We start from the raw sequence: 15,749 nt of genomic DNA on the forward strand, positions 1-15,749 counted from the left end.
AGCACGGCCTCGCAGACCCATGGAGAACCCACCATCCAGTGACGAGGCAGGGCTCCGGCTACTCCTCTGCACACGCCTCCTGGTCAAGCATAGATTACTGGTGGATAGGGGTTTAGCGACTTGGACATCACACACCACCTACTTATCACGCACATATTTGGACCACTCCCCAGTGCTGCTGATGCCTACCCCGCCGCAGGAGGAACCCCCATACCTAGCGTGGTGCCTTAATCCGCAATCCTTACTTGACCCTGTCTTCAAGGATGAAGTAGAACAAGAAATATTGGATTTCTTCCTTCGGAATACTGACTCTGTCCCCTTATACTCCACCATATGGGAAACTTTCAAAGTCACCATACGGGGCATCTGTATCGCGAAAAGTGGCCGGGTACTGAAAGACATAAGAAACACACTCTACAAACTAATGTAATGGTTTTAAGTAACCACACAATAAAGTTATTCATTCATTCATTCATTCACACTCCACAAACTAGAGGTAGAACTGAAAAGAACTGAGGCTGCTCTCCAGTCTGTGCCTTCTCTCATATTACAATCATGAATACGCGAGCTCCTCAATGACTATCAAGATACTGCAGAGCGCAGTGTAGATTCAAGGGTAAATACCACAAAGCTCGGTGCTATGGAAAGGGCGAAAGACAAGGTAGAGCGCTGGCCTCCTCTGTCCGCCCTCCCCGTTTCACTAACACAGTACTAGAAATTGAGGACGAAGACGGCCTGATACGCCGAAACTCCTCTAGCATTCTAGTGGCGTTTAGGAAATTTTATAAAAGGCTATACTCCACCCATCGTCACACCCCAGTGGACTTTAATTCCTTTTTTGATGACACTGCCATAGCCTGGTTGGGAAATGGCCAAAGGGAATTCCTACTAGCTCACCACAAAGATGACAAAATTATCTCAGCTATCATGCAATTACAATCTGGCAAAGCCCCGGGGCCTGATGGCCTTCCGGCCTAATTCTATAAATTATATAAACATCTCATTATTCCAGTGCTACGGCACGTGTTCGAGGAAGCCCGCGAGACTGGCAGTCTACCCCGTACAATGCGAGAAGCCCTTATTATATCATTGCCCAAGCCAAACAAATCGCCCACACAGCTAGACTCATACAGGCCCCTATCTCTTATAAATGTAGATGCTAAAATCCTCGCCAAACTTATTGATAACCGCATCAGTCCCCTGATGTCAGTGCTGGTCCTCCCGGACCAATCGGGCTTTGTCCGACTAGCACTGCTCACAACTTGAGGACATTATTCGCCTTACTTCACAGCATTGATCCCGAGGAAAACGCGGCCGCTATATTTCTCGATGCCACCAAGGCATTTGACTCCCTAGAATGGGACTACCTATCCTTTGTGTTGGTGCGTATGGGTCCCCCCCCCCTTTCCTGGCCTGGATAAACTTATTGTATACTGGTCTGCGCGCCACTGTAATGGTATATGGACTGTGCTCTTCCTCTTTCCTGCTGGCGAGAGGCACCAGACAGGGATGCCCCCTTTCCACCCTACTATTTGTGTTGGCGGTTGAACTGCTCGCTGCTAAAATCAGACAACATTATCGGGACCATGCTATCATTTACCCAGAGCGGCAGATTCTCATTTCTCTATGCGCTGACGACATCACTCTCTATTTACGACACCCCGACGATAGCCTGAATCCCATTTTGCGCCTATTTATTATGTTTGGACAATTATCGGGGGTCAACATTAACTGGTCTAAGTCCCAAATTTACATCCTTGTAACTTGGCTTCATCTACTGTTGACAATAAGATCCGTGATATTTTGACACCAGTGCTGTACTTCCGTCTTCTTGGCCTTGAAAAAGTCTCCAAAGAGACGAAACACGTGTCGGCAGGACAAGCTGGAAATTACTTTTAAAAGATTATGAAATAAAAAGATTTGAAGTCTAACACCTGGCTCTGGATCCGTGTTTTGGAAGTTTTTCTGCTACTAATGAACTCTTTTCGATTAATTAATGATTATTACTGGAATTGTTACATATTCTGTGAGGGTGCTTGACCATTGCCTGTTCTCTTTTTGATACATATCCTACTACACCAGGAGATCCCTGAACATGTCTCGCAAATAATTTGGGGGTCTGGTTTGAGGAAAATTTTAACTTTGCCACACAAGTGAAGAAGTTAACAGGGACATGTTTTGGCACCCTGAAAATTCAGAGGAAATTTCTCCCCCTCTTGCCAGCCGGAGCTAAAGAGACGGTTGTCCGGGCGCTGATCCTTTCCCGCCTGGACTATGCCAATGCTCTCCTGGTAGGATGCCCGGGCTATCTGACCAGGAAGCTGCAGGTAGTCCAGAATGCGGCAGCAAGACTCCTCCTGGGACTTTCTTCCAGGCAGAGCGTGCGGGCCCATCTTCGCCACCTGCACTGGCTCCCAGTTGAGTCCCGTCTTAAATCTTAAATTTAAAATGCTGTCCATTGTCCAACGGGCTTTGTATGGGTTGGGCCCACTCTATCTTCAGAAGCGCTTTGCCTTTTATAGACCTTCTAGGCAATTGCGGTCCTCTGACCAACTCCTAATACAGAACCCTTGGTTCTGTCGCCACAGGCTGGGTGGCTGCTCTTTCACCCAGAAAGCAGGTCTTGCCTGGAATGAGCTGCGTTTTGCCCTTCGGAGGGTGTCGGACCCTGTTGTTTTTAAGAAGAAGTTAAAAACTCTACTTTTCGGATGGCTTTTTCTTTCTCCTTGTCTCTCCTGTGGATAGTTATGTGGTTGTGTTTTTTCTTGAATAGTTATGTGGGAGGCTTTCTTGGGAATCAGCGCCGGGATACTTTGAGTAGCTGTGAGCTCTACAAATACAGTATAACATAACATAACATAACATGTATTGTCCAAATTGTACCGCACCGTTCAAACCAATAGGGAATATAACCCGCCACTGGCCCAGGGCAAATGGGAAAAAGAACTTGGTCACCCCATAACCGATGAGCAGTGGACATACTGCTGCGCACAGACAGGCGAAATTTCTTCCAACAGCAGATTCAGGATGATCCACTACAAATACCTTCACCGTTTATATTACACGCCAGCGCGACTTTGTATGCTGAAACTGCGCGATAACGACTGCTGTGATCGCTGTGGTAGGGAAGGCGCCGACTTTAGACACCTAGCCTGGGATTGTCCGCCTATACACCGATTCTGGGAGGAAGTGCTTGCTGCACTAGATCTCATGACCGGATTGCACATCCCTACTGACCCATTCACTGCACTACTGGGCTATACTGAACCTATTGCTGCTAAAATGCGGAAGTACACCTCCATGGCACTACTAATCGCCAAAAGAAAGATTTCCTGCAGATGGGGGAGGGGTAGGGCACCAAAATTTAAGGGTTGGCTCCAAGACCCAATATATTGCCAGGAGCAGTTACACATTTATGCAGAACTCCAAACCCAACTCCTCACGTCCAAAAGATATATGGGGCCCGCTGCAAACCTACTTAATGGAACACGCCATAGTTAATAGCGTGGAAACCTCATAGCACAGATCCCCTACTCCCTGACGAACTCCCCTCAGCAACATGCGAAACTGATAACTAATATTTATGGGCCGTAATGTCTCCTTATCATGGTCATGACTTTTTTCTTTAACATGTGACACATTGGTGGAATTACTTCTCTTCCTTTACAAGGTGCCTTAGCTGTATATTGTCGTTATTAATAACATATATGTCTGCAATGCTGAATCTGCCTTTACAGCCAAACACCCCCACTAACGCGGCCGGCCCATAGAGGTTGTAGGCGGCTTGCTGTGTACTCTTGTACCCCCGTAATACATCCGCCGTTTATATTTGCGATGTCGCTATGCTGGCCGAGATATGGTTGTAGGCAATAAGCGGAAATGTATGTCTATTGTTGGTCTTTAATAAAGGTCTTTTGAAACTAAAAAAAAAGAATAAAAAGTAGACTACTGAAATTAATTTGGGCTGTGCATCAAGCCAGAATTCGCTGGGAGGTTCAGTGCTTAATTTGTAAAAGAACGCGTGCTGATGCCCAAAACTCTGCTAAGAAGCCTGCAGCCAGTAATTAAATGTTGCATGCCGAAAAGAAAAAGGAACTACAAAAAGTGGTGTCTGTGAGGTGGAGCCCAGGGACTCAGTCTTGGAGTGGACGCACTCGCAGGAAGAAGTTGGTGCCCAGAGAGATTACTTCCTGTGCCCCAGTCTCTACAGGGTTCCCGACTTGGTGTTTTCAATGCTTGGCCAGGGATGTTGGAGACTCCGGTGCAGACGCATCTGGTGAGGTGCTTTGTACATTAACTGTTTATATATCTATGTTCACGTTTTCATATCTGTATAATATATATATATAGTGAGGTGTATTCATTGTTTATTGCCTTTCACTCGGTGCCTAACAACTTTGGGCTAGATGTAGGTGGCTAAATACCGGTCGATAAAGCCGAAATTTGGTAAATTTCAGCGTTACCGACCGGTATTTAGCCCTGTGCGATGTAGGTATTACCATATGCTATCGGTAATAACGATTCGGTAAATTAAAGGGAAACAGTTACCGATTCCCTATTTACCGATCGGTCGACACCGAAACCCCAAAATACTGATTCGGTAAATAAGGAATCGTTAAAAATTCGGTAATGCTATGTACCAAAATTCGGTAATACCGACTTTGTGCAAATTCGCTATTTAAGAATCGGTAATTACCACTGACCCAGAGCAGGTGGTAATCAGGTGCAGTGCATCAAAACAGCCCCAAAATGAAACAGTGTGAACACAATGGAGGCCCTCTACGTCATAGCAAGGCAGCTACGTTTGCGAGCAGCAGGACTGAGGGTTTGGAGATGGGAAGAGCGCGTGTCACACTGTTCCAAATGACTGAGCAAGAAATACATGACAAGCACAGGCTACACCCACACACCATCCTTGACCTGATACGGGACCTGGAACCATACCTGGAGCATCAGACACCAAGGGCGCACTCAATACCCACCCATGTACAGGTACTCTGTTGCCTGCACCTCCTGGCATCAGGAAGTTACCAGGGTGTGATAACCGAAGCAGGTGGTGTGTCACAGAGCTGCCTGTCCCGTTTCTTCATCTCCTTTCTGGACGCCATGATGCAGAGAATGCATCACTACATACGCTTCCCCAGCACACAGGCGGAGCTGCAGAAGACGAAGCTGGATTTCTACCAAAAGGCATACTTCCCACATGTAATAGGCTGCATCAATGGGACCCACATACCAATCTGCCCACCTGCAGATACAGAATACGTATACCGCAGCTCGCTCACTGCTAGATGGGGAGGGGGGCACTGCTGCATCGGGCCCCCCTCCCCATCCAGCAAGAACTGCAACGTGGACCATTGCCCCTCATTTGACCCCCTGGCCAGGTGGGAATTATCACCGGCCTCGCGCCCTGAAGAAGTCACGGGATACTTACCACATGTGACAAACACGTGTTGGCTGGTTGTTTTTTCGTTATTAAAAATAGTTGAATAATATACTGGTGTTAACCAAAAATATTCGCTAAATACAAGACATTTCAACCATTGTTATATCCTTATTACACGTGTGCCCAGGACTGTGTTTACATTCGTATTTTAAGCAGAGCAACATTACAGTCCATTAAGTCAAACAGAAGAGAGATTTTGGTCCAGCACACAACTTCTCGTATTTCAAGGTATTCTCATATGCATTAATAAAAAAGGCAGGAGGCACAAAAAATTTAATAATGTCTTGTATCACACAATTTGGTGATGTGACCAAGCTCAGATTGACCCCATGTTTTCAGGTCTCACACTATATAATTCAGCCACTAGATTGCTGTCCATTTCTCGCTCTGGTTTGGCATCAAAGTATAATGCTTTCAATCTTTCTGTATGAATTTTGAGCATGTGTAGCAGGCAGAAGCCACAAGACAGCTCAGCTCATTTTGGCATTGAGGGGTTAACAGAACCTCGAGCTGAAGAAGAGTCTAGCATCTGGCTACAGCCTTCAGTTGCTAACCCACCTCTACACTTTACTCTGGGTATTCTAAACATAAAATAAGCTCATATGCTGCTACCTGTTTGGATGTGAGGCTATCTTAGCTTGCACTGCTTATTGTAATTATATTTATATAGAGCTTACTACCCCCTGATGCAGCATTGAAGCACTTTACTGGAAGCAGCACACTATGCTGGAACCCAAGGTCAGTGATTCATGTAGTGGTTATTGCTGGTTATTGCAATAGATCATGTGCTCTTAAGAAAAAATTCCATGAATTTACTCCAGTTACTTTGTGATATAATATATTAATACCAGTTACGTATGACCATTGGTGGGGCCTATTCACGTGAGTGGTTGGTGAGATATATAGACTGGTGGAGATTAGGTAATGTTAATTTATACCGAAACTGTATTAACACCTTCTGTGCTCATGACGAGCTCAGCTCGTCATGAGTCACGGTGCTCGTGTGCTCATGGTGAGCTGAGCTCGTCATGAACACACCCATTTTCATTATGGCAGCACGGCAGAAGAATCTCCCTAGCAGCCAAGGTGTTAAAGGAGTCGGGATGTGATCTATGGAATGAGGTATCACTCAATTTCAGAATTATAATATGAAGGATTAAGGCAGGCATGAGATTGGAAGGAGTTTATCCTCAGAAACAGAAAGCTTGCAGAGGATGGAAGAGGGTCACGGACAAAAGAAAAGAAATAAAGTAAATATGTCATGGTCAATTTTACATGCAGGCTTTTAGGAGTATGGTGGTGGAAATCTTTCTGAAATAGCAAGCGATCGAAGGATGCAAGTTGTGGACAGACGCAACATTATACATAGTGCTCCATAGTTGGGGCATACAGCTTGAACATGCGATTCTAAGTGTACACATCATCTAAATATTATTTACTATACATTTCTGTCATATAAAAAATGGCAATATTTTTCAGTTATAAATATGGCACTGTGTCTTCCAACCACTGGGAGCAAGATGCCTGCTTTGTTTAAACGCGACTCTTAATATTGGGAGAAAATTAAGCTCAAGAGCTAACTTTATTTTTATACATTTTCCATAAAAATCATAATTTTAACCCTTTCCATACTCATGACAGACTGGTTCCGTCATGAGCACAAGTTCTAGTGTGCTCATGACCGAACCATTCCGTCATGAGCACATGCTCAGGAAATCCCTCTGCTGCAGACAGCAGAGGGATTTCCTATTATTTTTTTGGGCCTGCGGAGATCGGGAAGAGCTCCCCCCAACCTCGCCAGGCCTATTTGTGAATTTCTTTGCAATGACGATTGCGCGCATGGCACGTTATCGTCATTGCAACAGAATCGAAACGGAAACTTACTTTCTGTTTCTCAGTTTTGTTGCTTGTGGGGCTATCTCAGCCCCCGAGCACCGGAAAAAGATGGGAGGGGTATCGTTGGAAATGGGAGAATCTCCCCTTTCCAATGGTACCCTTCCCTAGTGGATCACTGCATGGGTATCACCCCAAGAGGGATATCCCCAAGCAGGGGTCCACTCACTAGCGCCAGGGAGGGGGAGCAGCATCTTGGGTAAGGGCATTTGCTCCCCCATACTTGTTTGGCCGCTACAGACTTTCTGCCCCTCTGGGTGGCAGAAAGCCAACTAGGAACCAGAAATGTAAATCTTTCTGCCCCCCTTGGGGGCAGATGGAGGCAGTAGCGCCCAATCTGCCCCCCTGGGGGGGCAGAAAGCCCACCAGGAATTTTTTATTGACGTAGGGGTGGGGGCTGCCTAAAAAGGGCAGGGGAATGCCCACATCCCCCCAAAGAAATGTTAGTCTTTCTGCCCCCCGGGGGTAGATGGGGGTCGTAGCCCACAATATGCCCTCCCCAGGGGGGGCGGAAAGTCCTCTAGAAACCATGGATTCTTTTTTTTATTGACATTGGGGTAGGGGCATGTGTGAGAAAGTGCCCTCTTTATTGCATGGTACGCCCCACTTTTTGCTGAATTGCTGATGTGCTTTGACTGAGTGTGCCCTGGCTCCTGCCAATCAGCTACCCAGGGTAGAAAGCCCACTAGAAACCACAGATAATTTTTTTTATTGACGTTGGAGTGGGGGCTGCCCAAAAAGGGCATGCATGTGAAAGTGCGCTCTTTCTTGCATGGTATGTCCCCACTTTTTGGTGAATTGCTGATGTGCTTTGACTGAGTGTGCCCTGGGTTCCTGCCAATCAGGTACCCAGGGCCTGTGTTTCTTCCCTAAAACTGCATTGAAGCCTAAACCCAATTGGCATCTCTGGCTACATGTCAGCCTCCGGTAAATGGTTCACTGTGACCAGAGAAGGCCCCTAAGGGCTGCAGCACTTATTGTGCCACCCTTAGAGGCCCTGTGCCTGGACACACACACACTGCCTTGGCAGGCTGCGTGTCTTGGTGCAGAACAAGCAAAGAGTCGCCATGGCACACATCCCTGTGTGCCATGCCCACAAAACACTGCCCTGGCATACATCAGTCACTCCTCTAGCTGGGTGCCCTGTGCCAGTGGTCAGGGTACAGGTGCATGAGCCCTGTACCCTTACAGTACCCAGGTTCATTGCTGGGCACTCTAAATGCAGTGCTGCCATTAAGAGTATATGATGCTGGGAGGTTGTCATTATGAACTCCACAGCACCACATTGGCTACACTGGAGTCTCAGAAGTTTGGTATCAAACTTCTCAGCACATTAAACCAACACTGGTGCCAGTGTGGGATTTAATGTAAAATGCACGACAGACTGCATCTTAGAGATGCCCCATGAAACTCAACCAACTCCCAGCGATCTGACTGAGTGGCTGCAGAGGCTGCCACTCCCAGGCAAGTTTCTGGATCCCTGGGTCGAGAGCTTGCCGCTCTCAGGGGCCTGAAACAATGCACATCCTGGGTCGAGGTGCCAAGCCTCCTCCCACAGGATGGGCAGGGTTCACGAAGGAGAAGCTTCAAAGGCATACCGCCTTTGTGAGCCTCTCCAGACCCTTTGCTGTACTCAGCAACTGGTCCCCACTGGTTCTATCCCCCACTTTGGGTGGTAGACCCGGCGGGTAAAACAAAGTGAGGCAGCGAGGTGTGCCCACCTCTGCCAACTCCACCCCTAGGGTGGGGGAGGCGAGGCGAAGCACAACCTCGAGTCCCCACCAGCTTGAGGATGGCGGGACTCAGCCAACCAGGGACAGCCTCCTGCCCCCCTCCCACTGGAGAGTGGCAGAATAGGGGGTGTTCCCACCCCAGGGAAGGGACCCATTGGTCCCTGACCTTTTCCTACCTGTAACACCCCTAAATTTAGTATTTGGGGCACCCTGAACCTTCCTTCCTCAGATTCAGCAATGAAAATGAAAAGAAGGAGGACGAGAAGCCCTGCAGAGCTAACAAGAGGAAGACGCCCACTGACTTGGCCCCAGCCCTACAGACCTGTCTCCCCTCCAACCTGGTCCTGTGAAATCCCGGCATGTCCAGCGGCCAGCAACCTCAAAAGCCCTGGAGGACCTGCCTGCATTCACTTCCCAAGATGTTTCTCCCGTGAACACCGGACGTGTTTGAACTGCAGCTTCTGGTGCCGGCCAGAAACTACGAATCTAGCACACTCTGTACCTGCCGAGCCCAGCTCGTGTTTGAGTGAACAAACACCACGAGGAGGTCCCCCCGGCGATCCTGACCCGAAATCCGGTGACCCCTGATCTGCCTCAAACCTCCAGAAGACTCCTGCAGCCTCAATCCAGAGGGCTCTCCTACCGCGACCAGAGCGGGTAAGAAAATCCGACGTCCAAAGGCACCCCTGCACCCGACTCCCCACTGCCTTGTGTGCCCAACCCAGCGGTGCCTAACCACTCTACATCCCAAGCTACCCCTTGAAGTGGTGGTCACTCCTAGAGGATCCTTGTCCCCGAGCCTGCAGTGTTTTTTGTCCCAGAAAATTCCCATTGAAATCAACAGGGCACCCAACCTCAAAACAGCACCCTACACCCGGCTGCCCTAGCACCGCAGAGGGTGCTCCTTTGGTGCTAACTTGGTCCCCAACGTGCTCTGAGCGTAACCCTAGGAGCTTTGATACCACACCCTGTGGCTTGCTTGCCAGCCACCACCAACCGGAGTCCCCCTATCCCCCATTGGATAACATTGGGCCTCAACACTCTGCACCTGGCCGCCCGAGTGCCGTTGAGGGTGCAACAACTGTGAATCACTGACCCTGGAAGACCCCTGAGTCTCACCCCAGAACCCTAACTCAAAGATCGATTACTTACCTTGAAACTGATAACTAATTTTTCCTCATAGGATAACATTGACTTTTGAAAACTGCAAATACTCCTTAAAAATCAGCCGAATAACCAAAACGCATTTACTCACCTGTATTCAGGAAATGTCTCAGGACTGAATCCAGGATCCAGTCCTGTGTTAGCAAAAGTAATCTGAAAAGTAATTAACTGCATTTTTCTTAAAAAGCCCATTCAATTGAATGTACTATACCTGCAATGTGTTGCAAACTGCTTTCTTAAAACTGTAACCAAAATCAGTACAAATTACACTGCTATTTTGAACTGTGTTCATACAAGTAATTAACTACTGAAAAGTATGTTTTTGCTTACCTGCACCAGGCTTACTTGGTTCTAGAAATAAAACAACAGTATATTTTTTTATACAAAACAATTAACCTAGAGTTCAGTTCTTGAGTGTGTGAGAGCATTTGCTGACTGAGTGTGTACATCAAATGCTTTACACTGTCCTCTGATACTGCCTTACTGCTTGACCAATCTACCACTTTAGAGAATAAGGTTCTATCTAACTTTAGCCTCTGCCAAACCTCTGGAGACCCTTGGACTCTATACACACTGGGGTAGGACATTTGTGCCGGCACGGTGATTCCACACAAAAATATGTCTAAAATGTGGGGGTTTTACCAGCTAAATTTGAGGTTTGCATGGCATTCTGGGTAGGAAAACACTGGAGGATCCATGCAAACCATACCTCAGTGGACTCCCCTGGGTGTCTAATTTTTAGAAATGTTTGGGTTTGGAACTTTTGCAAGATTTCCGCCGAGCCCAGGTCCAAAATCTCAGGTGCCCCCACAAACCCAGGTAGTTTTGTTCTAGGTAATTTTGAAGTCTCCACAGACGATTTGGGCCATTTCCTGTTGCAGCCATTATGTCTACCCACACGAGTGAGGTACCATTTTTATCGGGAGATCTGGGGGAACGCTAGGTTGGAGGAAATTTGTGGATCCACGCAGATTCCAGAACTTTCCCACACAGAAATTTGAGAAGAAGTGATTTTGTCAGCGAAATTGGAGGTTTGCAGGGGGTTCTGGGTAGGAGAATGTTGGGGGACCCACGCAAGCCATGCCTCGCTGGACTTCCCCGGGTGTCTAGTTTCCAGAAATATGTGGGTTTAGTAGGTTTCCCTAGATAACCGCCGAGCCGCAAAAACTCAAGGGACCCCCTTGCAAAACCAGGTTGGTTTGTGATCGGTAATGTTGATGTCGCATCAATAGGTTTTGGGCCCTTGCCTGTTGCTGGTCCTTGACCCACCCACGCAAGTGAGGTACCATTTTTATCAGGAGACCTGGGGGAACGCTGGGTGGGAGGAAATTCCTCTATATAGAGCCCGTTTCTTACAGCATGGCATTGCCCCTACCCCAGTGAAATGTAAGTCTTTCTGCCTTGGGGGCAGTAGTGCCCAATCTGCCCCCCCGGGGGGCAGAATGCCCACTAGGAACCAGGAATTTTTTTTTTATTGACGTTGGGGTGGGGGCTGCCCAAAAAGGGCATGGCAATGCCCCCACCACCTCAAAGAAATATCAGTCTTTCTGCCCCCCAAGGGGGACAGAAAGCCCACTAGAAACCAGGGATTCTTTTTTATTGATGTTGGGGTGGGGCTGCCCATAAAGGGCATGGCAATGCCCCTACCCACCCAGAGAAATGTACGTCTTTCTGCCCCCCAATCTGCCCCCTGGTGGGGCAGAAAGCCCACTAGAAACCAGGGATTCTTTTTTTATTGACGTTGGGGTGGGGGCTGCCCAAAAAGGGCATGGCAATGCCCCCCCCCCCTCAGAGAAATGTCAGTCTTTCTGCCCCCCCTGGGGGACAGATGGGGGAAAAGAGGTATCATTTGACTCGGGAGACTCAGGGGAACGCTGTGGGGTAGGATATTTGTGCCGGCACAGTGATTCCACACAAAAATATGTGGAAAATTTGGGATTTTTCAGCTAAATTTGAGGTTTGCATGGGATTCTGGGTAGGAAAACATTGGGGTATATAATTACTGTATTGTCTATAATGTTAGTGAGCAATGCTGATTTAAATCACAAATTCAATTATATGCCAAATTTAATTTCTGAACAGTTGCATCACATTGGCAAAAACAACATGAGAAGTTTTATAGAATTGGCACGTCATACCTTTTCATGAAACTTAACAGTCTTAATGTTGTCAAACACATTCAATAAATGAGCCTGGATTGTGTGGGAATCCGATGCCTGGCCAAGAATCTCGAGCAGGGCGGGATCGGATACAAAGAAGAAGCGAGGAAACAGCAAGCGTTTTTTCTCCAGGTATCTAAGAGTTTAGAAAATAAAAATAGGGCAACAGTGAAAGAAAGCAAATGCAAAAACCACAAGACTTGGACATGTGGAACGAGACTGGAAACAGAAAAGAGAGCAAGGTTTTAGTCATTTCAATGCAAATGCACATTATTGACCAATTTAATATGGTGATAGACCGTTTTTACAGCACTCACCGTCAACAGCATTATCTATATCCTTTACAATATAATCAAGAGATTTCTGTTTCAACATGTTGTTATAAACACCTTAATACAGTTTTACAGCTGTAAAGCGGGACTTGTTGATCTTAGTGGCAAGGTATCAGCCGTGGGAGCTTAAATGTAGCATTACACTCCGTCGTTGAACTTTAAAGCAAAGAAGAAAACTTTATTTGACTATTGGGAACATTGTCTTAGCGCTTAGAGACCTGTTGGTGATTTGACGCTATACAAATATAAATTAACAATAACAATAACAACTGGCATGTAAGGCAATAAAGTTTCTGAGCCTAGCCCCAAACACCTGAGAGAAACAGTGAGACAATAACCGCTTACTAGGGCCCCAGAACCTGACCGCCTCTTCGCATACACCTTCCATGTTTCATTTATTAGCAAGCAATTCAAGAGGGGAGAGTGGATAGTTTTGTTGGGAAAGACTTATAGATGAAGGCACATCAAAGACTAAACAAGGATACGTATAATTGTATGCACTGTCAATGTATAAATGCCAATAAAATATGGTTTATAAAAAATATGAGGCTTTATCTTTTTCCTGAGATTGTAGATTGATGGTTTTATTGACTATTCGTTCAAACTCCAGATAGGATGATATTGTATGCCAAGCTTCCTCTAACTTTAGAGCTTCAATTTATTGCTTAGTCTGGATTGCCTTTCAACCTCCTAGCAGTAATGTGCCAGAGACTCTTCATCCGAGGCCCTCATTCGCTAATAGTATTTTGCAAGAGCTCCTTGTCTTGTCGGGATCTGTTTTTTTATCCCAAATTACAATCTGATCCGGGATTGTGGGATGTGGCGTGGAAACAGACTAGTTTGAGCGGTATTTAGAATTATTGAGTCCTTTGTGTTTTGGAGCTGCGATCCATACGTGATTGATGGCAAGAATTTTGCTGCCAAGACCTTTAATAAGTGAGTCGTCAAACTGTCTCAAAGTTTTTCTTTAATGATTTTAAATGCAAATAGTAGCTGTTTTGCTTTGGCTTTCCGCTGTTCTAGATATTGCTTATAGTTAAGATGGTGATCTAATGTTACTCCCAGGTATTTGTATGTTCCCACCTGGTCCAGGCGGTTACTGTTGATCGTCCAGGTACATTTTGGTCGTTTTTTGTGAGGGCTAGAGAAACACATGACCATAGTTTCTAAAAAGTTTATATCTAGTTGAATGGTGGCTGTGTATTCTGCTAGTTGATTTATCAATCGTTGGAGGCCGCAGGGTGTTTGGGATAGAAACACGATATCGTTGGCATATTGCAAACTTGATATTAACACTATTCCTAATTTTGGAGAGTCCCCTAATGTTAGACCTAGGTTATTGTCTAAGTCAGCTGTGTAGATATTGAATAGACAGGGGGCAAGAATGAACCCCTGTGTTAAGCCGTTGGTGGTGATGATTTTATTTGTTAGACCTTGTCGAAGGCTGCTTTGAGGTCTACAAAACAGGCATACAAAACTTTTGAGGTGGCAATTGCTTGGTTGGCCAAGTGCGTGAAAGCGGATATGTCTGTGAGGCTACCCATACCGGCTTGAAAACCCGTTTGAGTATTGGGGATCAGTTTTGTGCTGTCAACCCAGTCCTCTAGATCTTTCAACATGTTTGCAGCGTGGATTTTTGCCTCAACATCCATGAGGGCTATTATTCAATAGTTGGATGGATCTGAACAGGCCCTTGATTTGAATATTGGGTGTAGTATGCTTCCTCGCCAGGAGTCAGAGATGGTGTGGGTCTCCAAAGTGTGAGCAAACTGCGATGTTCAATGATTGGATCAGAAAGCTGTTTTTTTTTTGAATAAGGCATTGGGCAGGCCATTTGGTCCCGGGGCCCATCAGACCTTTGGTTTTTTATGGCAAACAGTACCTGTTTTTGTGTGATCTGTAGATGGGGGACTAGTGGTTCTGACCCTAATTTTTCAAGTGGACCTGGCTGGCATTTGCCTTCTGGCTGTTTGTCTTGGGGGTTGCCATGGTTTATCGGTTTTAATGAGCAGTTTGTAAAATCTATGGCCTTGGAGGTCAGTATCAGTGTCACTGCCGTCAAGGACTCTTTGGTTGGAGTGTCCCTAAAAGTAATAGTGCCAGACCATATCGCCTTCGATGTATCATTATTAAAGGGTGCGCCAGGGGCTATCTGGGTGTTAAATGTAGCTGCTATATGAGCTCTCCATGCAATTTCGGTTATATTAGAATTAAAATGATGTTTTTTCTGTTTAATAGGAGATTGATATGAGCCCAAAACTCTTTTGAGTTTAGTTGCTGGCTAACGTAAAGCATTTTTGTCCAGAACTGCTTGTTGTGTGAGCACTTTGCTGAGCAAATCGCTTTTTAGGTCTCTTTTCATTTGTTCTATTACAGTCAAGGCCTGCCTGGAAGGTTGTAGGCCATGAGTTTGCATTCGTCTGAGGGTTTTTTTTGTTGTCTTTTTTTAACCTTAGGGTGTGAGTGTACCAGGATGCCCCGCTGATCATCGCAGGATTTAGGCCTTTTGAGCTGAGTGAAAACTTTCTGTTTAGGCTGTTGATGAAAGACTCCCAGGCCTCTATCCCTAATAATTTTGCGTCAGTACGGATCAATAGAGCGAAGCAGAACTCCATGATTGCGTCTACGTTGTTATTGTTCCATACTAATCGCTTTTGTTTGTAAAGTTGAGTGGGATGTGGGAGGACGCAGGTTGGCAGGGACCTTTCTTAGATGTTGGTTAGTATAAAGGATTGAGGATAATAATCACTGTCTACTCTTTCTATTATTTGAATGTTTGTTATGAAGGGAAATAGCTCAAGATCTGCTAAGGTGATGTCAATGGTTGCTCCTGATTTTGCCGTCACTCTTGTAAAAGCTGCCAGGCTGCCTTGTGGACCTCGACCGTTGAAGGTGTATAGTGAAAGGTTGTCCAGTAATGCGGCGCATTTCTTACCCCAAGTGTCACATCTGGTTGTATTGCCGTTCCTAGCATTCATGTGTATTGGTAGATTTTTTTCTGGGCTTGCATCAGGTTCATAAA

General features: G+C 46.2%; 1 protein-coding gene across 1 annotated transcript in view; it reads right to left on the minus strand.

Annotated features, from left to right (window-relative positions):
* The window catches only part of DNAH5 (dynein axonemal heavy chain 5), a 5,605,957-nt gene that overhangs the window by 2,489,063 nt on the left and 3,101,145 nt on the right, over window positions 1–15,749 (minus strand). The window contains exon 32 of the mRNA XM_086967405.1: window positions 12,375–12,531. Within this exon, the coding sequence (XP_086823531.1) occupies window positions 12,375–12,531 (157 nt within the window). The remainder of the gene's footprint in view (window positions 1–12,374; window positions 12,532–15,749) is intronic.

This window comes from Lissotriton vulgaris, chromosome 4_1 (assembly GCF_964263255.1).
Source record: "Lissotriton vulgaris chromosome 4_1, aLisVul1.2, whole genome shotgun sequence".
NCBI lineage: Eukaryota > Metazoa > Chordata > Amphibia > Caudata > Salamandridae > Lissotriton > Lissotriton vulgaris.